Source organism: Eurytemora carolleeae, unplaced genomic scaffold, assembly GCF_000591075.1.
Source record: "Eurytemora carolleeae unplaced genomic scaffold, Eaff_2.0 scaffold1016, whole genome shotgun sequence".
Lineage (NCBI taxonomy): Eukaryota > Metazoa > Arthropoda > Copepoda > Calanoida > Temoridae > Eurytemora > Eurytemora carolleeae.
Genome location: NW_019396901.1, coordinates 60,939 through 84,088, shown reverse-complemented (window position 1 = coordinate 84,088; position 23,150 = coordinate 60,939). Strand labels below are relative to the sequence as shown.

At 37.1% G+C, this 23,150-nt stretch overlaps 1 protein-coding gene across 22 annotated transcripts in view; it reads right to left on the bottom strand.

Annotated features, from left to right (window-relative positions):
- Positions 1 to 23,150, bottom strand: part of LOC111709927 (dystonin) — an 83,390-nt gene that overhangs the window by 8,379 nt on the left and 51,861 nt on the right. For 14 of the 22 annotated variants that reach the window (XM_023483894.1, XM_023483895.1, XM_023483893.1 and 11 more), the window contains 15 exons: positions 22,643 to 22,789; positions 19,825 to 20,069; positions 19,291 to 19,468; positions 17,391 to 18,982; positions 11,412 to 16,868; positions 10,703 to 10,714; positions 7,652 to 10,015; positions 7,456 to 7,506; positions 5,714 to 5,764; positions 5,094 to 5,171; positions 3,904 to 3,942; positions 2,766 to 2,837; positions 1,966 to 2,491; positions 1,454 to 1,571; positions 106 to 294 (listed from right to left, as the gene is read on the bottom strand). In XM_023483894.1, the coding sequence (XP_023339662.1) occupies positions 106 to 294; positions 1,454 to 1,571; positions 1,966 to 2,491; positions 2,766 to 2,837; positions 3,904 to 3,942; positions 5,094 to 5,171; positions 5,714 to 5,764; positions 7,456 to 7,506; positions 7,652 to 10,015; positions 10,703 to 10,714; positions 11,412 to 16,868; positions 17,391 to 18,982; positions 19,291 to 19,468; positions 19,825 to 20,069; positions 22,643 to 22,789 (11,119 nt within the window). The remainder of the gene's footprint in view (positions 1 to 105; positions 295 to 1,453; positions 1,572 to 1,965; positions 2,492 to 2,765; positions 2,838 to 3,903; positions 3,943 to 5,093; positions 5,172 to 5,713; positions 5,765 to 7,455; positions 7,507 to 7,651; positions 10,016 to 10,702; positions 10,715 to 11,411; positions 16,869 to 17,390; positions 18,983 to 19,290; positions 19,469 to 19,824; positions 20,070 to 22,642; positions 22,790 to 23,150) is intronic. The other 8 variants (XM_023483886.1, XM_023483881.1, XM_023483875.1 and 5 more) reach the window with 7 other exon arrangements.

Sequence of the window (23,150 nt, the reverse complement as noted above, 5' to 3'; positions counted from 1 at the left end):
TTGAAGGAAAATATAGATGGACATTTATATTTAAAAATAAGGCAAGGATGGATATCTATCTATCAATAACGAACATGCGATTAATGTTTTAGTAGATTATCTTACAGGGTGGACCCGAGATTGATGAACTTTTTCTAGAGCTTGCGCTCGACTTTCGAGACAATGAACTCTGGCTCCGGGATTTAGGTCGGTCAGCGGCCATAGCCGCCATTTCAGAAATGGCGACGGGGCAGAACCATTCATGATGCTCATGGTGAGCTACACCATCCAGACCAACCAGCCCACGGATTAGAACTAGCAGCAGAGGAAGGTTAGAGGGTTAATCATCTCCAGGGGGGGGGGGGGGCTCAACCCCATTGGGTTAAATGTTATTATTGTTATGTAAAAAATAATAGCCATTTAAGGCAAAGTCTTGAGTCAAAAATATATAAAACTGATTCAAAAATGAAAAAAATGTTTTCAATCAGTTTTACTACGTCTATTTAGTCTAAAGTATTATTGTTAGTGTCACAGCAGTCAATTAAAACCTGTTTAAGAGAACTCGTCATGCCGCGGTTAAAACCAACCGTTAGCTATATTCAGGTCAGATATAATGGGTCAACTTGGAAAATTACAACAAGTTGAACCCCACCCACTGCTGACCGAACTGTAGCTGGCTTTGTATCTTTTAATATCTAACTAAAGTGTTAAATACAGTATTATGTTATACCCCCTCTATCATTTTGATTTGTAGCTGAAATAGGGAAGATGCCGACATTGCTTACGCGCCCTGGCGTGATTTATGATGAGGCGCGTGAGCTTAGCGACCTCAGCGCGCGCAGCAAGATGAGCGACTGGGTTACTGTGCTCTATAGTTGGGACTATATGTATACAGGTTGAGAGGAGATTTCAACTGTTTATAAATGTTTTACATTTAAGAGAAGAAAAAAAACTATATTTATAGTAAGACCCATAAAAAAATGGAACAGAAAGTTGATTGTTGGACTTAAATTGTGTTTTAAATAGTTTAATAAACAAATTGTGCAGTGTACACAGATCCATTTCCTTAATACGATATTTCAAAGCTATTAAAACTATTTTCTTTATAAGAACCACAAATACACAAAAGAGTGCCTAGATGTCGTCATCTTATTCCAAAGTTTTATGACTCCCGTATGTAATTGATTAGTAATGTAGAACAGATAACAGCATATTGAAATCTCCAAATATTTGTATTAACCTAAACTTGTATTGCACTTTTTCTTAAGAATTGGACATGAAAATGTAGAATGTAGATTACAGATAGTTGAGAAATTATCAGCAATTTTGCAGTGAGTTCCAACAATAAAATGAGAATTCAGTGATTATATCAAACTGCCTAACAGTTTTTTTTAAACAGAGGTATTAAACATAACCTCTGATTTCCCATATGTGTTGGACCTCTCTGTATCTGATGAAAGAGTTAAATATTTACCTCTGCAAGGATCGTTCTTGACAAGAAACTCGTCCAGAGCACACCAACCTCCTCCAACACGAACCATGACAGTGGAACGAAGGATTCGAACAAGGCGAAGCTTCTGAGAGTCACCGAACTGAACAAATACAATTTTAACAGTGAGCAATAACAAAAACAAAGGCGTTAATAATATTAAAAATAACAAAAAACATTTATAATAGCAAAAGCAAAAGCAAAGGCAAAAGCAAAAACATTAACAGATAAGAAAAACATAAACAAAAAAATAATAACTAATAACAAAAAACAATAACATTAACAAATAATTAAAGCATTAACAAATAATTAAAGCAATACAAAAAATAATAAAAACAAACACAATAACAATAATTCAACAAAAATGGCCACACAAATTTCCAATACAATAACAAACAAAAATGATAAACAAGAACAAAAACAAAATATTAATTTATATTAATTGAAAAAATATTAAAAGAATTCAATGATAACAAAAAACATTAAAATAAACTTACTCTGTATTTTCCTTCTCCAACTTGGAAAACCTTAAACTTCTGTCGACAAGTACACTGAGCAACTTGTCGCTTGATCTCGTCGTCGATTCTTTGTGTGTCGGTGAGTGGTCCTCTCTCCTCCCAGTCGGGTCGAAGAGCGACCATAAACTCTCTCCAGTCGATCATACCGTCTCCGTGGTCGAATTTATCAGCAACAGCGTTCATCTCAAGTTTACTTGATGGAAACTTGTTCTTAAGAATTCCGTCGATGAACTCGTCCCTCGGGCAGTAGCCGTCACCGTCGTCGTCCAACTTCCTGAAGAAGTCCTGGACACGGGACTTCTTGTTGTTGTTAAACTTAAGGTAGCGCTTTCTCCACTCTTCCCAGTCGAAGTTCTTGACGTTCTCTAGCTCCTGGAGGTAGTTCAGCTTGTCCCTGAGCCTCCTATCTCGCTCCCAGGCCATCACCCAGACATGTCTCCACTTCTCCCAGAGAGCCTTAGCGCGGGGGTTCTTAATTCCACCCTCCTGGCTCACGCTGGCACGGCTAAAAAACAACAATTTTTTATGAACTTTGAAAACCATATTTTGGATGGATAACATACAATTTTCATTTTAAAAAAGATAAACTTTAAAAAGTTGAAATAATTGTGAAAAGACATAAAGTTTTTCAATTCAAAGAGGACGATATTTCTAAAATCATGAGAGAAGACGATAATTCTAAAATCAAGAGAAGACGATATTTTTAAAACTAAAAGAAGACGATATTTCTAAAATCAAAAGAAGACGATATTTCTAAAATCAGTCGACTTTCTCCCTACCTTCCTTTCCTCTCCGAGAACCTGGGTCCACCCCTTCTATCAGGTGTAGCACGGTCCCCGGGACTTGAACGGCTAAAAATAGAAAAAATATGAGAGCAAGTATTTTTTATGAAATTCCAAAAAAAATGTTTAAATATTTTAAAATTCCAAAACTTGATGCAAATTAGTGAAGGAGTGTTCTAGCATCTCGCAGACATCAGACAGATGTAAAAACTCAAATTTGGAAAAATCAAAATTATAATTAATCATGAAAGCCATGGGTTGAGCCCCATATACGGATTGGACTGGTTTATCAGTATTCTCGTATGGTAATCAGCTTGTGATATAAGAAAACACAGATATTAGGAGTTCTGAGAAAGGAATTGACCCTTTGCCACGAACTCAAATTTCCTAAGCCCTATAGCTTTGAAACGTTTGATATATTTTACAAAGATCTAACAGAATTCACAGTTTGAAATACCAAAGGTCTCCTACCCTGTCGTTACAATGAAATAGGGATTAAAAAAATAGAGTTTGTGGCAAAGGCTTCATTCATTTCTGATTGGTTAGATAACAGAAAGAAACAGAAGTTCTAAAATGTTGAAAAAGATTATTTTATAAAATACGAGAAAAAGAGAAAATAACAGAAAGAGCGAAAACATAATGTCTGAGAAAAAAAAGAACTTACAAAAATGTTATCGTTTGACAAAATTAAATTTACAAAAAAAATTTAAAAAACAAAAAATGTTAGTTTGGATTTTAAAGCTTTTGCTGTTTATTATTCATTAGTGAAGTTTAAAAGGTTTTGGAGGAAAGAAGTCCTCAGCTAAGTGTGTACAGTCGATTGTGACATTTAAAAGCCAATTGGGAGAATTACAGTCGTCGTCGTCGTCGTATGTATCAATACAATGAAGATGACGTTCTCTGTTTAAATTTTGGAGTAACCAATCTGTCAGATAGCAGTTACATGAAAACAAAAAAGTTGTCAATTAACATCTTCTCTTTGTAAACTTGTAATTTGAAAATAACTTGTTTTGGATCAAAACTTAAATAAAGTCGTCTTCATTGAATTAATATAAACACCGACCACTGTAGTCAAAACTTAAATATAAAAGTCGTCTTCATTGAATTAATATANGGGGGGGGGGGGGTTATTTACCTGATGGACGCCCTCGGTCCCTTTCTAGCATCCGCCATGCTGCAATAGGGTTAAATGTCAGTTGAAATAAATTTTGGAAAAGAGTTTTTTTTTCTGCAATGATTTTGCTCATCATGCACGTGCAAAAGACGAGTTTTAACTTTGCCAAAATATTTTTAAAGTGTATGTTGTATGTTTATCCTTGTTTTCTTAAATACTGGTTTGACTGTTTACAAGAAAAAAGTTTATAGCTTGAACAGCTTTTATAAAGAAAAAATTAACTAAATTGATTTGCTTGGTAAATTTTAAAATATTTAATCTAATTTTTGTTCAAGGTTTAGTACAGGTTGTTCAAACTTATTTACACATAACGACGTTGATTATGATGTCGAAATCAAATCAAATCAAACTTGAAGTCTTAAAATTACTGTTTTTTTTAGTAAAAAGGTTAAAAAATTAAATCTGGCATTTCTATATTAATCTTAAAAATGTAATTGTTTGTGGATTTATAAATTTAAAATTAAATTGTTTAAATTGATTGTTTGTGTGCAGTGTAATTTGTACAAGAATTCAAATAAGACTGAATCATGTTGTATGTCCCGCACCCATATTTCATGCATATATAATTAATCACAGCTGCCGTTCAAATACAGTTTTTTAAATTAAATTTTTCAAGGAATTGATAACTTGCCACAAAGTTTATTTTTAAAATCTCAATATCCTTGCAACCTGATTTAATGGACCTTTGATATTTAAAAAAATAATTTTGCTACTACAAATAGTAAAATATCAAAGGTTTTTGATAATCATTAGATTGCAAAGATATATGGATAAGAAAAATACATTTTGTGACGAGTAATCAAATTTTCAAATGGCGGCTGTAATTGGTAAAACTGATAAAACATGCACATGCCGCGCTCTGGTGTGTACTGTGTAGAGCTGTACATGCACATGCCGCGTTCTGGTGTGTACTGTGTAGAGCTGTATCTTCTTCTTCTGATGAGATTACGTTCACATCTGGCGTCGGGTTTAGTAAACTTCATAAACAAGCTGGTTAGGCGGCCTAGGGGTTAGTTTCAACAGACCAGGCAGAATAAACTTTTTTGAGTTAATTTTCAGTCCAGGGTTAGACAAGATAAAAAATATCCATGTTAAAAGAGATTGAACTCCAGGATATTGTTAAACTAGATAAAAATACTTGTTTAGCGCACCTCTGGTCATGGTTCAAAAAATCAAGCCAGGGTTTAGGATAATCTCGTTGGGGGGATCCACCATCTCTATCGTAGTAGCTACAACAACAACAACAACAATAACAAAATGCATCAAATTTGGCAATCAAAAGAAATGGCGCCAAAATATAAAAATGATGCATTTTTATCAAGGTCCCAACTTCTAAGTGCAAAAAATGATCTGAAAAAATGTGCAAAAAAATATAAGTGCTTAACACACGAATGTGTCCTTAAAGAGCGTAGAAAATGTGCGGAGAAAAGTTGAAAAAGGAGCCTGATATCCACCAAAATTTTACCCTACAGATTTAAACTATATAAATACGTCACAAATACGTTTAACCAAATTACAATTCTAGATTCCATGAACTGCCTCTTTAAGAAGCTAAATTGTTAAAAAAAATCAAAAATACTATTTTAGACATTTACATGTTACGCTAAATACATTAAATACATTTTATAGTGATTAAGCTAAATACTTTAAAGCTAAAATACGAATTAAAAAATGAAGAAACTTAAAAAAATAATTTTGAAGATTCTTAAAAAAAATTCTTAAATATTTTTTTAAAAGTTGCTACACTAACCAAAGACAGACATATACATACCTTGATTTTCTGGACTTGTTGGGAGATCCTTCTCTTTCAGGACTAAACCGGCTTAAACATGGCATTCATTATATTCAACCATTTTGTATTATTAAAATAACATTTTAAATATTAAAGTGATTGTCTACATAAATTTTAGTAATCCTAAAGAAATTGAGTCTTTGCCACAAACTCTGATTTTCTAATCCCTATAGTTGAGATTAAGGATTAAAAAATTTGAGCTTGTGGCAAGGACTTAATTTCTTTAAAAATTTCCATAAATTTTCACACATTTTAAATAAATAAGAGAGATCTCTTTGTTGTAAAAAATATGAATTAATACAATAATTGACATAAACAAAATTTAAGAATATCGTTGTCAATTATCTTTTATGGCTGCTGAAAGTTACATAAACAACCTCTTAATGTTAGATAGTATTGTTAGTATGTTACTATTTTCAAATATGGTAAATTTTAACAATTATCATTAGAAAGGAAGACTTTTTAAATTTTTTCCTATTTCCAAATTACAAAAATAAATTTTTGTTTAAAGGGACAGTAAAGGAAAAATGAAAGGGGGTATAGACTGAAAGCTAATCACTTTAGCTCTCGATCGTGACCCATGAAAGTTTTATCTGATGTTCCTATCTCGAGAAATTGATTTACAACTGTGTCAAATTTATACGAAAACTAATATATATACAATTTTGTATAAAAGTAGTGGGTTTAAATAGATCAAATTCAGCAAATAAGCAACCAATCTGAAAACGATAATATCCCCGAGAAAGCTAATTATTACTTAGGTTTACTCCAATTCTAATTTTATATTTGTTATTTCTATTTTTAATAGATTTAATTCATAATATTATTTACACGTCCGAATTGCTTGACCAGAAAATCCACCAATGACAGTGCAGTAAAGTGGTCACGTGATACAGGCAGAGACACGTGATCAGTATACTGCTCTGCTATTGGTGATAGTTCTGGTCACGTGATTTAAGTTTAAGATTTTCTAAATTTGACATATATGAACTTTCGTATGATTTTAACACAGTTTAATATCAATTTCTCGAGATAGTAACATCAGATAAAACTTTCATGGGTCGCGATCAAGAGCTAAAGTGATTAGCTTTCAGCCTATACCCCCTTACATTTTTCCTTTACTGTCCCTTTAAATAACATCACAAGCAAATCCATTTTCTTGTTGAAAATGTAATTTTTAATTTTTTACTTATTTTGAAAATATGATGAAAGCATGTAAACTTAGTAAAATTAATGGAGTCAGTATTTGTTGGAAGATTCATAAAATCTGAGCATTTTTAGACGATTTTTTTTAAAAAAAAGGAAGACGAACTATTAGAAATACATTTTTATGAATCTTATTTAATGTTGATAAACGAGATTTAATTTTACACAAGTACTATCATAACAAAGTTTTCAAAAAATAAAATCTCATTTATTAATGAAAGGGACGTTCTTTGATTACGTACTGTTCACTTGAGAACCCCAAAACCTAAAAGAGCGACTAAACTACAACAAAAACCTAATTTCTACAGATTTACTGCTCTAACTACTTTTTTAACAGATCTAGCAAAAAAAATCAGTAAAAACCAAAATTAAAGATTTTTGGAATCTTTTTTAAGCTAGCCTGGTCTAGTAAAGGACTGGTCACAATTTTTCGGCAGGGAGAAAAAAATTTTGGGGGATAGTTTAATCTTGTGGCCAGTCCTATTCTATCTACAGTCTACTAGTAGACTCTATACCTCGGCCTTCTAGAAGGATCCAAGTCGGGCGAACCTTCTCTCGAATCTCTGCTGCATAGTATTTATATATAAGGGGCACAATACAGGGTGAATATGGGAAAAGGGGGTGTCTCATAAAGATGAAACACCCTGTGTAGTGCATGCAAAATACTAGAAAAATGACAAGTAAAAAATGAAAATGGAAAAATTCTCTCACCCAGGTCCTTTAGCTTTAGATGTTCTTCTGCTGGATGGAGCTTGAGACTTGGGACGCATAGGTTTGCAGACAGCATCAATCTCAGGTTGTCTCTCTGTTAATCCGTCCATGAATCCTTGGTGTTCAACCAACAACTCCTGGATAATCTCAAGATCATCAGGTAGAGGTTCTTGTTCAAGTTGGATCAAGTTCTGCTCCTTTCCAATCAACCATTGCATAAGTTCGTCAAGAAGCGCAAGCAGTTCTCTTAGCTGTTTCAGATGTTCTTCAAGCTTGTCAGATCTCTGAAGAGCCCAGGAGGCAACTTCGTCCCATCGTGACTGGATGATAGTGATCCAGTGCTTGATCACCTGAACAGCATCAGGATGGCATTTCTTAAGGATGTCCTGGGCTAGGTTGATGGTGTAGTCCTTGTCCTTCTCCTTCTCCTTCAGCTCGTTCATAAACCTGGCATGATCAGCTATCTGCCGTTCAACCTCTTCTTCGTCCTCTGGTAGAGGGCCAGCAAACCTTAGTTTCATCTCAGCATCAGACAACCATTCAAGGAGCATGTTAACGGATTTATGAAGTTCCTCGGCCAGCTTCAGAGCATCTTCCAACCTCTTGGTCTTATTCTTGCTTAGATCCCATACATTTTCCCACCTGTTGGTGAGTTCAGTCACTTGTGCTCTGATCTTAACAGCATCTTCCTTTTCAGCTGATCTTAGAAGTTCTTCAGCAGTCTGCTTTAGTTGTTCAACCTGTTCAGACCTGCTGTTCAGCTCTTCCTCAAAGTTCTTGTGCTGTTCCACTAGTCCAATAACAGTGTCAAGATCTCCATGCACTGGTTGTTTGTCATCCAGTCCCTTCTCCATTTGTGCCAGCCAGTCCATGAGGGCCTTGAGGGCATCTTTGAACTGTCCAGAGAAGAGAAGAGCTTCTTCTAACTTCCTCTGTCTCTCGACTGACAGATTGCAGATCATGTTCCACTTGTTCTTCAGCTCAGTCATCATGCTCTTGATCACAGGCTCATCAGTCTTTGGAGCTTTTCCAATTAGAGTCTTTCCTGTCTTCATGGTTGAGTCATACATTAGTTGTTTCTCTCCCAACTCTTTCTGGAACTCCTTGTGCCTCATGATTTGCTGCTTGATCTTTTCAGGATCGTTCTTCACCTCCTTAGACATATCATCCAGCCTAATGTGGGCCTCATCCAACCAGCCCATCATGAAGTCCCAGGCGTCATGGAACTCCTTGGCCTCTTTGTATCCGTAGTCCAGAGCCCTGGTTCGCTCAGCAGACTTGCTTACCACCTTCTCCCATCTGTGCTGGACAGAAACTAAGAGGTTCTTGATGAGGATAACATCCTGCTTCTGGGAGAAGTACTTCAAGTGAGTTCCCTTTTTGTCCAAGGACAGCATAGTCTCCCTTTGAGAGGAAACCTCTGCCTGGAACTCCTTGTGCTCCTCTATCTGGACCAGGATAGTTTCCATGATCCTAGAAACTGGTTTCAGGTTGCCAAGATGTTTCTCAGCATTGGTCAACCAGTCAATAAATGCTTGTAGAGCTTCATGGAACTCAGTAGCTTCCTTCAGAGCAATCTCAAGCTTTATCTTCTTGTCGTTGGCTCTGTTCAGGATGTTGTCCCATCTAGCCTTCAGAGTCTTCAAGTTGTTGGAGAGATTAGTTGCCTGGCCATCCTTAGATTTCTTCAGGTATTCGTGACCTCTTCCTAGCAAAGCATCAATCTTGGGTGCAGTAGCATCAAGATCATGATAGACCTCCATGAACCGCTCAAGCTGATCCCGAGCAGTCTCTGGCAGACCTCCAACAGGTTTGGAGGTTGATAGAGCTGTATCTACATCGTTCAGCCACATAAGCATATCCTGAATCTCTTGGTTGAATGCCTGGGCTTCCCTCAGGGCATCCTCCAGCTCGGCCTGCCTGTCCTCACCCTTGGTGAGCAGGTTGTTCCACTTGGTGTTCAGCTCGTTCAGCTTCTGCTGGGTATGAGAAGCCTCTCTGGATCCCTTCTCAGATTCAATAATCTGCCGACCAGCATCATTCAGTGTGTCCACACTGGACTGATGAGCTTGAATGTCGTTGACGATAACCTTGAGCTTGGCTAGTTCAACCTCAATCACCTGAGGATCACCATAAACAGGTTTGAGGGTGTCCAGTGTTTTATCAGTCCTATCAATCCAGACAAGCAGCTCACTGAGTGCATGTTGGAACTGTCCAAGACGAAGAAGAGCGTGCTCCAACTCCTTCTGACGGACGACAATGCCCTTGTTGAGGTCATTCCACCGCCTGTTGACATCAGCCAAGGGCTCTTTGATGGCCCTTGCTTGGTCAGGGGAAGTTCGTTCAGTTAGATCATCGGCTTGCCTAAGAAGAAAGAGGTTCAAAAAAATTATCTTAAAAATTTAAAAATAAAACTTTCAGAAGAAAAGATTTCTCACAAAATCTAAAAAATTTCAAATTCAACAACCTGTCTCTAATTCCTAACACACATTTCTGTTACAGAAAGTTTTCAAATTTTGTGAACTTAAAAAAACGTATATTTAAAAATGTGTATGTGTGATCAGGTTTATGTTTTGTTTATTTAGATATTATGTTTAATGTGCAATTAATCAAAATTTAAAAGCTAAAGAAACAACTATTTGACAAAATCAAAAATAAAACCACCAGAATCAAAAAGACTGATCTAGAAAAATATTTTGCTTTTTAGGAAAGATTTTAATTTTACTGAAGTAAACATTAGAAAAAAAAATTAGTGATGTGCTGAAATTTCAAGTGTTTCAAATGTGCTTTTTATCAGCCATGAAAGATGCTAAATAGTAAAGTGTTCACAATTGTATTGTTATAACAAATTTTAACAAAAAAGCAAATGAAAAACATCAAAACATACCATTTCAACCTTTTCCTTGTCATCAGTCTAATAATTCAATGAGTTTAACATAATTTAATGAAACTACATGGAAAAAATAAAAACACACAACTATGTTTTTTGAGAAAAGAAAAAAAGCTAAGAAATAAAATAGTTTAAAGAAAACACAAAACATTAAAACTTGCCTTCTCAGACTCCTGGTTAAGCAATCATGAAAAAGTATGAATTAGAATTGTTTAGGCTTTTTATTTATTTATTATAATCAGAATTATGAAAATGAGTTTAAATCTCTGAAAAGATATGAGAGGTAATCTTGGTCAATCATATATTCTGGAGAAAAATAAGACCTACAGTGGGAGCCATAAAACTGTGGAATAGGAAAAATATTAAATATTGTTAAAAAGCAAATAGTTCTACAGCAGCTTTTTAAGTGGAATGGGTCTGTGGTCACTGCACGATCTCAATGTTTCATGTTTATTAGATTATCTAGAATTATGGCTTGAGTCTAGCAGTCGTAATCCAGTTCCACAGTTGTATGGGTCTCACTGTTTATATTCTTAATACACCCCATGAAGAGCCCACCCACAAATTTGACTTGAGTAATTAAAGGGACTGTAATCACAATTTCAAGTGACCCACTGTGCAAAGATGACAATGCTCGATTCACAATGGTGCCCTTTAATGTTTTGTCTGATCAAGTATGAATTAGACATAAACATATAGAAATTATCATAACTAAACCATTTTAAACCTTGAAAAACTAAAATATTATCCACATTATTGATCAGATAAAGTTTTCAAAGGGGAATCAGGCATAGTCATCCTTGTACTGAGGGTCACTTGAAACTATGTGTTCAGTCCATTTAACTAATTTTAAATTAAAAATGTTGTTACCTGTTTAATGCCTCGATCTTAACCATCCATGGATCAACTTCATCCTTGAACTTCCTCAGCTCCTCAATCTGCTTCTTGACAGTGTCGATGTCGGTGCCAATGGCTCCCAAGTTGTCAAACTTCTTCTCACTCCTGGCCAAGAACTCAAGCAGGCTCTGGAGCATGTCATGGAACTCCATGGCCTTCTCCATAGCTTCAAACAGGTTCTGTTCACGTCTGGCATACATGGATGTGATATTGTCCCAAGCATGATCCAAATCTTCAATATGTCTCTTCAGCTCTGGCTTCTCTGAATCTCCAACAACATTGATGAGATTGTTCCCACTCTGCCTGCATTTTTCATAACCAGGTTTGGTGCTATCTATTCCTCTCTTAATCTCCTTTAGTTCAGCCTTCTGGGCCTCAATAGCTTTAGGTTCAACAGCTGGAGGATCCTGGGAATCAAGCTGATCTTGCAGATCTTTCAGGTTTGACATAACCTGCTGCAGCTCATCCCAGAACTTCTCAGCCAGGGCAAGAGCATCTTCAAGAGAATCTCCTCTGTTCTTTGCAAGTCCTTGAATTTCTTTCCAGAGGCCAGTCAATTTATCCAGCTTCTTCTTGATATCCTTGATGGCAGGATCCTGCTTGTTTGGAGCCTTTTGGATAATATCATCAGCTGCCTTGATAACAGCTTCATAAGCAACCTCCTTCTTTTCAAGATCATCTATGATGGCATTGTTATCATCCATCTGTTCCTTGATCTTCTCTGGGTGACCAGAAATGGGTTCAGCATGAACAAGCTGATCCTTGGTGTTCTCCAAGGAGTTCAGCATACCATCCAGCTTGTCAGTAAACTGGGAGCATTCATGCATAGCATCTTCCAAAGCTTGCATTCGCTCTCTAAGATCAGCTTTGATGTTGTTGTATCTCTGGTTGTCAGATTCAATAATGTCTTGAACTCTGTAGGAATCATCCTCAACAATCAACCTGAGAAGAGCACCTCCAGTTTTGTTTAGTCTGTCAACGACAGGCTTGTGATCCTGTACGGACTGCATTAGAGATCTTACTGTCTCTTGCTGTCTTGCTATCTGGTCAGGTCTCATGCTAGGATTCATCTGGTTCATAACCTCCCTTTCTATATCATCCAACCACTCATTAAGTTCAGCATGGGTTTCATAGAAGTGTTCTGCCAAAGGCAAAGCAGATTCTAGTATGTTCAACCTGTCAGAACTCAATTTTATGACAGTGTCCATTGTTTCCTTAAGATCTTCCATCTTTTCTCTAACCTGCTCAGTGTCAGCTGTTTGAGCACTTTCACGGAGTACCTTCTTGGCATTGGAGAGAACATCTCTGACGCGTCCCTTTTGACTTGAAATGTCATCATTAAGGGCTTTGTGCTCCTTCAGTTGGACACGAATAACCTCAGGTTCATGGGATGGAGGATCAGCTTCTCTGATCGTTTGTTCAACCTCCCTAAACCAGCTGAGTAGCTCATCAATGTCCCCAAGAACTTCTCCAGACTTCTGCTTGGCAAGAGCAATTCTTTCTCCTCTTCTCTGTACCTGTTCACAAATGGCATCAAACCTTCTGTTGTCTCGGGTTACCAATCCTTCAATGGTTCTAGCTCCCTCTCCAGGTGAGAGTTGACAGAGTTGAGGTCCAGTCAGATTAATTCCTTCAAGCAGAGGTTTGTGCTGTTGAATATCTCCTTCTAGTCTGTGAATCTCAGACTCTTGATCCTCCAGACTGTAAGTATCCAGAGACTGTAGGACACCCTCAACTCCCTCCATCCAGTCACTGATACGGTTGTGAGACTCATGGAAGTTCTGAACAAGAGGTAACATATCTTGAGCATTCTTAAGAAGATCAGATGCTTTGGATGCAAGATCATTGTACTTCCTTTGAAGTGAATCCAACTTATCCTTCAAAGAAAGAGCTTCTTCATTGGTGATGTGTTTCATCAGTTCAGTTCCAATAGCAAGAACATCATCAACTGCTGATTGTTTCTTGACAATTTCCTCTGTTACCTCATGAAGCTGTTCAGTTTGTTCCATTAGCTTCTCAGTGAAAACAGACAAAATCTTGAATTTGGAAAGTCTAGTCTCACAATCTTCCATCCATCCAAGAAGATCTTCATAGGCCATAACCAAGTTTCGGAGTCCAGCCATGGAATCCTGTAGAAGCTGTGCAATAGCATCTGAATTATGAACAAGGTTGGCATACCTATTGGTTAGTTCTTCAACCTTGTCAGCAAGCATCTGGGCATCTTCATCTCCAACTACTTGCATAAGAGCTGATGCTACATCAGCTAAATCATCAAAGTTGGATTGTTTTTCAATGATGTCATCATGAACAATTTCATGTTCCCTGATTCTCTTCTGAATTTGGTCTTCTTCAGTTGGAACAGTTTCCATCTCTTTAATCTTCTTTTCAGTTTTGTCCAACCATTTCTCTAGAGGACCAAGCTTGTCTGCATATTCCTTAGCCATCTTCATGGCATCCTCAAGGAGGGCCATTCTGTCAGAGCACTTCAAGTTGAGGCTTCCATATCTATCCTCTAGTGCTCTGATTTCTCCTTCAATCCTGCGTTTCTCAGCAGGGTCAGCAGAAGCAGCAATCTCTTGTCCTGTCTTGATCAGAGATGCAACAGCTCCCTTTCTGTCATGGAGAAGCTTCTGTACAAACTTCTGTTCCTGTACCTGGGCCTTCACCACCTTGTAGTCAGCAGATGGGGGCTTCTGATTGGTCATCATGTCTTCCATCTCATCCATCCAGGACATCAAACCATTCAAAGCCTCTCCATACTTACCCGATTGCAGCAAACCTTGGTCAAGCTTTCTTTCTCTCTCAGCAAGTGCCTGCTTCAGACTATTCCAGAGCTCATTCATCTTTTCAAGATCAGTTTCAATTCCATTTGTATTTACTCCACTGGCAGCAGACTGAATAAGACCCTGACCAGATCTGTTGGATTTGTCAACCTCCTTGCCCACAGCAGACACAACCTTTGCCTGGAACTGCTTGAACTGTACGAGCTGAGACTTGATTGTCTCTGTATCTCCAGCAACGGCTCCAAGGTTCTTTTCCTCTCTTACAACTTCTTGTATGTCATTCATAACAGTTGCATAGTGATCATAGAAAGCTTGAACCTTCTTGATCATCTCATCAATATCCTTGTCTCTAGATACTCCTCTCTGTTCTAGTTTTTCAATGGATTTCTGCAATCCAGAAACTGTGTCTTGTAATTCTCTTGGGTTAGGAACCACTCCAGAATTGATCAACTGTTTGCTATTTTCAATAAGTGCAAGAATATCCTTCTTCTTTCCACCAATGCGTTGCAGGAAGCTGGAAACTTCTTCTTTCTGCTTGTACAGAGCCTTAAGCTCTCTAGCAATAGGACCCATCTTGTTCAGTTCATCATCAAGCATAGCGAGTGCATTTCCAATATCCTTTGCAGCTTCATTAAACTCTCCCACAGCTGCTCCAGCATTCTTCAGATCTTCAGCCTTATCCTCAAGCCTATCTCTCAGGTTTCCAAGTCTGTCACCAAGACCATTTACAATGTCTGCAATGGGTGATCCATCAGCTCCAAGAACATCAGCATCAGTGAGAAGATCCTCACCAGTCTTTTGGACTTTTCCAAAGTCTTTCTCAAGCTCCTTGGCCTCCTCCAGAAGACCCTTTATTTTGTCTAGAAGTCTAGGATCCTTGTTAGCTCCATCAGTTTGCTTCAATTTATCTTCAGCTCTCTGGAGACCATTAGATAGATCTCTAGCATTGTCATTGAAGTCTCCTAGTTTTCCAATGAGATCACTGATAGCTTGTGCGCGCTCAGAGATGAAGTAATTAAGATGGTCCCATCTTTCTTTCATGTGAGCCAATTCTTCTTTAACAATCTCCTTGTCAGTGTCACAGGAAGACTGGAAAGTATCTCCACTACCATGGTTCAAATCATATTCTGAAGAATGACGATTAACATCATTCCTGAATGATTGAAGTTCCTTCTCCTGCTTCTTAAGTTCAGCAAGAACCAAACTAATAACTTCCATCCTTTCAAGCTGGGCCTCTGCCTTCTCTAACCAGGGAAGGAACTTTTCTTGGGCTCCATAGAACTTCTTACAATACTCCATGCAGATGTTCAACTTGTTGTGACGATCCTGAGAAATCTTCTTTACCTTCTGCCAGGACTTTTCAACAGAATCTAGGTTCTTCTTAATGTTGGCAACATCTGCCTTGGGGGCCTTGGCAATGATATCTTTTCCTCGGTTGAGGATCATGATAATTTCATGTTCCTTGCTCATCACCTCCTTATAGATAGGATCAAATTCAGCCACCTGCTCAATCAAGGTCTGTCTATCAGCAGAGATAGAGAACTTGTCAGAGAGAATACCTTCCATCTCTCTGAGCCAAGCCTGGGCATCAGCACATTGGCCTTCAAACTCCTTTCCTTCCTTAGCACTGTTTTCAAGTTCAGCAAGTGCATTGTCAAGCTTCCTTTGGCAGTTGTTGAACTGTCTTTCTACCTGTCCCATCTTACCCTTGATTTCTGATTTAGAGGCAGGGTCAGTCAATATCTGCTGCAGTTGATCGCCAAGAGACATGACCTCAGAAAACAGAGGTCGCTGATCATCAAGAGTTTTGGCAACTGCAGTCAATGCCTTCAGCTTGGCTTCAGCATCGCCCTTACTTACAGCAATATCATCCAGATCATCACTGACCTTGCTCAAGTTGTCAGCAAGTCTGTTGGATAAGTTCAGGAAGTCTCTTGTTGGGCCAGAGATAGCTTCAAGAGCTCTTTCTCTCTCCTCCAGCTGGCTGAGTAGATCATCCCACTTACCATTAATATTATCAAGCTTCTGCTCAATGTTTCGGCCATCAGCAGAGGCTCCCGCAACCTCAAGGATATTTTCTCCAATGTCATTAAATCTATCCTTGCTAGGCTGCTTCTCATTGAATTCTTCCTTCATCACCTGAATCTGGCTCATCTGATTCTGCACAAGTCTTGGGTCAGAAGCAATGGGTCCCAGAATGTTCATCAGCTTCTCCTTCGAGTTCAACCAGTTGTTAAGGTTATCATGAATGTCATGGAAGTCCTTCATTTCATCCAGCATGCTGGCTCTAGCCTTGCATCTCTCCTGAAGATCCTTCCATCTCAGGCTGACCTCATTAAGAGTATCATCAAGTATCTCAGAGCCTGGAGCTTCAGGATTCTTCTTCAGAAGATCCTTGATATTAACCCTGGCAGTGTCAAGCTGACCCTGGTTCTCATACAGCTGATCAAGAATTGCTTTGAGCACCTTGAGCTGCTTATCTGCCTCACGCTTGTCGGAGGGAATGGAGTCCTGAGGGAAGTTCCTCTCCTGTTTCTCCAGGAATGTTGCAAGATTCTTGAGGAGCTCGTGGTATTTCTTTACATCATCCCTCATGTTGGTCAGCTCACTGTCCCTGTCTCCCAACTTGATTCCAATCATGTCATACCTAAACCAAATGTAATAAGTCCATTTGCAAAAATAAGCTTATTAACTCTCCTTAAAGTTTAGCCAAAAGTTAAGATATTACCCCCCCCCCCCCCCGCCCCTCCCATCATCAAAGACAGACAGCATATTTCTTGATTAACAAGGTTGATATTGTTCTTTATTTAACATTGCCTGTTTTTGCCTTTAAATTCATTAAAAACCAATTTTTTTCTTTTTGAAATTTGATAATAATTATTGGTTGTTTAAAATCCTAAAAGAGTATTAAACTAACCTTAAAGCAATGAATTAATCCAAAAGATTTGCTTCAATATTTTAAAGTTTAACAGGTCTTCAAGTTTAAAAAAATATTGTTGAAAATTAAAATATTGCTCATTTGTTTTTTAAATCCTATAAAATTATTAAATAGTTAGTTTCCTTGTAAATTTGCTTAAAACTATATAACCAATTAATTAAAAAAAAACTTTGCAAAAAAAGCCTGTAAGAAAATTGATAAGAAATTTAAATCAAAATGCTAGTATCCTACCTATTGTTGATTTCAGCAAGCTGGGTTTGAATGGGACTGGCTTCTTGGAACATTGGCATACCAGACTCCCTTCGGAGAGGACTTCCAGGAGGTCCAAATTTAGGGGAGGCAGAGGCCCTTCGTGACCCTCCGCTTAGCAGGGATGGAGTTAGAGAAGGCTTCCTAGGAGACATACTTGATCTCCTGCTCAAAGAACCCATATCTATTGATCCTCTCATCATGTTATCATACTGCATTCCCAGTTCATTCAGTTTATCAATGGTTTTGCTGTATCCTGTATACTCCTGGACCAATGGTTTAACATCATTGATCTGCTTGTTGAGCATGTCTAAATCAAGAGCTATGGGATCAAGATCTTCAATCCTGCTCTCCATTTTGTTCAGCCAGGCAAATACTTGTTCTCTTAATGCTTCATATGCATTCAGAGACTGTTTTCTAGCCCTGTTACTAGCTTGTCTTTCTCCTAGGATATCACCAAGCTCTCTCCACTTCTCCTCAAGCTCCTTGATGGTATCCTTGCAAGGACCAGCATCAGTTACATCCTTCTTGGTCACAAGTGCCTTTCCGTTCTTGATCATCTCATCATATTGAGGTTTCATCTGCTCCTTTCTACGCACAAGTTCATCAATCTTAGCAGCAGATTCATCAGCATTCATCTGAAGAAGTTCCTTAGATTCAAGGAAGTCAATAGTTTCAAGATACCAGACCTCAAAGCTCTCAACCTGGCTGGTGAACACCTCAAGTACAGTGGACACTTCATTGAAGAAAATCTCTCTTGTCTGAACAGTTTTAACAAGGGTTTCAAACTTTTTCTGAACCTCTTTTACCTTGGTTTCAATCTTCTTAGTCTCCCTGACATTACTGGAGCTCTGGATAAACTGCTGAGCGGATTCATACATCTTATGGATTGAAGGTTCATGTGACTCAACATCAGATTTTAAGACATACAGTTGTCTAATCTGCTCATCCAACCTCTCCCTGATCAGACTTGCAGGCTTCATAATTTGAGCCAGCATGTTATCTGTGCTGTCCAACCAGTTGGCAATGTTGGCTAGTGCATCCTGCACTCCTTGGCAGGCAACTAGTGCGCTGTCCAAATCTGCGCACCTTTCATTCATCATTAGACGCAGTGCATCATATCTCTGCTGGAGTTCCAGAGGGGTCTGTTCGATCAACCTTCTTTCCTCCCTTGACATCTGACTGTCGTCCAATGAAGCAAGAAGGTTTGCTGCGGCCTGCTTAGCATCATCAATAAGTTTAGCATTGGCGATAATCTCGTTATTAAGAGCTTTAGCCCTGTTGAGTTGGTCTTCTACAACTCTAGGTTCGGCAGCCACGGGCTCATTGCAGATCTTAGCAACCTTGGGCTCAGTCTCCTTCAACCACCTCTTCGCCCGGTCAACAGCATCATTGTAATCCTTGTACTTTCCACCAACCATAGAGAAAGCATCTGAGAGCGCATTGGCGCGCGCCAGGAGGTCATGGTACGCAGAGCTAACATGGTTGACCTCTTCAGAAACAATCGACTCAGTGATCTTGAGGTTGTTCTGTCTGAGCACCAGTCTAAATTCGTTCAAAGAGCTGACGTACTCCTAAAAAATATTGAAATGAAATAAATTTGGCAAGAACAGGCACAAAAAATAGGAAGAAAAGGAATAAATTTTTTATATAAGTATAAAAATAACCGCCAGATTAATATGAATGTTTGAATGAGATCAGAGGTGTTAAGATATGTTTGCTCTTATTTGTTGACTCTCTAAAGTAAAGAAAAGTATGACCATATTGACATATCAAGTATATGCAAACTTTGCAGGATTTAAAAAAGAAAAAAAACATTTTTTTAAGAAATGCAGCTAAAAGAAAACCTTAACAAAAAACGACATTTTAAAGTTACTCTTACCTTAGACAGCGAGACAAACTTCTGTCCTGAAATTGAGAGGAACTTGAGATCAGCGCCGTGGGTCATCACGTCGCTAACAAACTCCTTGATGTCGTCAGCCTTGCCGGACACCTTGTTCAGGTTGGCCAACTGCTTCTCCTTGTCCTCCAGGACCTTGTACGCCTTCTCCAACCAGTTCCTGACAACGTTCATTATTAATTTAAGGGTCTGTCGACGTAATTTAAAGAAACTATCCATTTAAGGAGTGACATGTCAGATTCACAACAATGCCCAGTAGTCCTTTAAATTTTGAGAATATAATAATATTTATGAATGTATTATCAATATCATTAATATCATCAAAGAAATTATAGTAAGATTGTTAGCATTGTTTTAAGGGATCAATGTCATCTATTGTTAGATTTAAATTGAACCATTTTGAATCATTTATGACACTTTGAAAGTTATTGGTTGCTAAGAATGAAACAGTAAAAAGTATTTTTTATTTTTAAGGAGAAACAAGATATTTTTTTTTAATGATGAAAATCAACCAACCTGAAAGCGGTGACCTCTGAGTTAAACTTGAGAAGCTCTTCATGAGCAGAGACGAGGCGCTTGAGCAGCTTGTCGCTGTTGTTAGACACATTGTCGTAGCGAACCTTAAGCTGTTTCCCTTCCTGCTGGAGTTTATTGAGTTCAGCAGAGCTAAGAACATCAGCTCCTGTCTCTACTAGCTCAGCAATAATATCAAGAGTGTTGTTCACAGGACGGTTATGTTCATCAACATCATCTTTAATCTCCTAAACAAAAACAAGGTTGAAATTAACAAATCTAGAAAATTAATAAATTCGAATTATTCATATTTGTGCAAATCATTGAAATATAGAAATTACAGAGTTTTGCATATTTATGTAAAGAAATTGAGTCGTTGCCACAAACTCAAATTTTCGAATGCCAATATCTAAGGTTTACGACTTTGGGTTGCAAAGATATAGGGATTAGAAAATCAGAGTTTGTGACTAAGATTCAATTTCTTTACTCACGCTTTTTGCATTTCCACTTCTATAAAGAAGACGATGTTTGGTCTCTTTAAATTTCTTTTTGCGGTTGCTTGAGAGTTAAATTAGAATTTAGCTTTGATATGATCGCATTTAATTTTGAGAAGATTTAACTATTAAACTTGACAAACTTTATAAATCCCACCATATCCACTGTTCCGTAAATAAAAACCCGTTCTTTGTTATGAGTAAATGTAAAGCATCAAGTGTGCAATGTTCATGCACAGTGCACACAGTAGGACACGAAGATACCATCTTTGTATGACCAGGAAATAAGAAATAACAGGTTTACAATCCAAGGATGATAAACAATGGATAGGGTTGCTTGTCAATAACACTATATATAGAATAAACATATAACGAAGATGCTGCAAAAAAAGGAGATGAAGAAGGTTTGGACTGCTAGTCAACGATACTAAATATAGGATAATCATAAAGCAATGATACTGGAGAAAGGAAGATAAACAAAGTTGTTGGCCAATGATACTAAATATAGGAAACTAAAAACGAGAATGCTCAAATGCTAATTCAGAAGGTTTAAAACTGTAAATATGTGATAAACATTATAAAGCAATAACACTGCAAGAAGGACAGGTTCAATGAAACTTTCTAAAGAATAAACATGAAAAAATTAAAGTAAAGAATGTAAAAAATAGGAATCTGATGCAAGGATTTAACAAAGATAATGCAAAAGAAATGATTATATATATTGAATGGGGGGGGGGGTTAAACCCAATAATTTGAGGGTAGGGAGATATATATATATATATAAAATATGGTATGCAACGGGTTGGATACCCATATATAGATCAGTTTAATGGGTGGAAGTATGGAGGAATAAATACTCAGTTAGAATTCTAGATAGAGATAGATAAATATCTAAAATTTGGATAGATAGATAGAAATTGAACATTTAGATAGATAAATATCTAAAAGTTGGATAGATAGATAGAAATTGAACAGATAGATAGAGAAATATTGAACAGTCAGATAGACAGATAGAAATTGAACAGATAGATAGAGAAATATTGAACAATTAGATAGATAGATAAATAAAAACATCGAAAGATAAATAATTAGATAGAAATATTTTATATAAATATATCAAAAAGATAGATATTTAACAAATATCTAATAATTTAATCTTTAAAAAGAAAGGTAAGAAATCATAGATAAAAAAACATAAAAAAGAGAAAAAATAGAAAGATATTTTCTTTCAAGGATAAAAGATGAAAAGTATTACGGGGGGGGGGGGCTGTGTCTTTTATTAACTTCTTCATGAATGACATGTCAAGTCATCAGCCTTGTTTATTGTAAGTTATATTATACACTGGTAAATATTTACTTAAGGTTTATATCATCAGCTTTCAGACATTAATAAAAATACATTTGTTTAAATAGAGATCTTAAAGGAATACAGGAAACTCTGATATCTTAATCCCTTTTTCTTTGAAGCCTAATGTCATAGATCTTATATATTTAAGTTAATAAATGGTTTACGCCATGAGGTTCCAAAGATATAAGGATTAAAAAATTGAGTTTCTGACAAGAACTCATGTACATTGTACATTGTACATTGTACATTGTACATTGTACATTGTACATTGTAAAAGGTAGAAAACTAAAAACTAAAAGTAAATGGCGACTACAAAGGAATCCAGGGATGAATGCATAAATGTGTTTTAATATAACCAAGTTCATCTTGTCTGAATCTAACCCCCCCCCCACAATCCGGTAAAGATCATCTGAATGCAATGACCCAAATGTGCCAGTTCAGAGAAATATATTGGAAAACACGCCAAACTCAATACAAGAAACACATTTTTCATTTTACATCTAAATAAAATAAATTTTCGAAAACATTTTTAAAAATGTATTTGACTTTTGGAGGTTAAGGACCAAATTGGCATATTTCAAACCAAAACTAAATAAACCTTGGCTTAGTGAGAATCAGAATAAAATTGGAGTACTCCAAACTAAAACTAAATAAGCATTAGTTCGGCGTGAACAGATCACCGAGCATATAAACAACCTTGGTAGGTTCTGCAAATAGATCTGAGACTAAGATAGAGAATTCAAATTCCTCCCCCCCCCCCTCTCAACCCAAACCCAAACAATAAGCCATACTCCTTTTAGGCCTTCAATCCCCCCCTATCATAAGATTAAAAAATCAAAGCAGACCAAACTGTCGATCAAACAAAAATTTTCCATAGAAAAAAAACCCTTATAAATAGATGATGAATTTTTCTCAAAAAGGGGAATGTTTAGGCTTTTTAAATATTGATCCTGAACACTCCCAAGAAACTGTAACCCACCTTGAACCCATTGATCTGGTTCCTGAGTTTATCTGAATCCTCCCTGGGAACCTCCTGACTGGCAATCTCCCTCTCAACCTTCTCCAACCACCTGTTTAGGTTCTCCAGGTTCTCCCCGGCCTGCCTGTACTTCTCCTGCACCGCTTGCTGCAATAAGAACACCAGTAAGTACAGTTTAAAGGGACTGTAAACATAATTTAAAGTCACCCTGCATCTATAGTGAGACATGTAAGATTCCCAACGGTACGGTCAGAGCAAAAATGACTAAGATATTCTTGTTTTTCTATCTAGAAATGCTCAATTTTAAGTTGTTACGTTTTAGGATAGAAAGAACACGATGATATCTTCCTCGATGTTGATCCGATCCTTTTTGTAAAGGATATCATTGTGAATCTGCAATACAACTCTATAGTTGAGGGGTCACTTGAAATAACGTTGTCAGTTGCTGTAATTATAGAATAAACACAAGAAAACCTCAAACTTTTAAATAAAAAGTGTAACACAGATT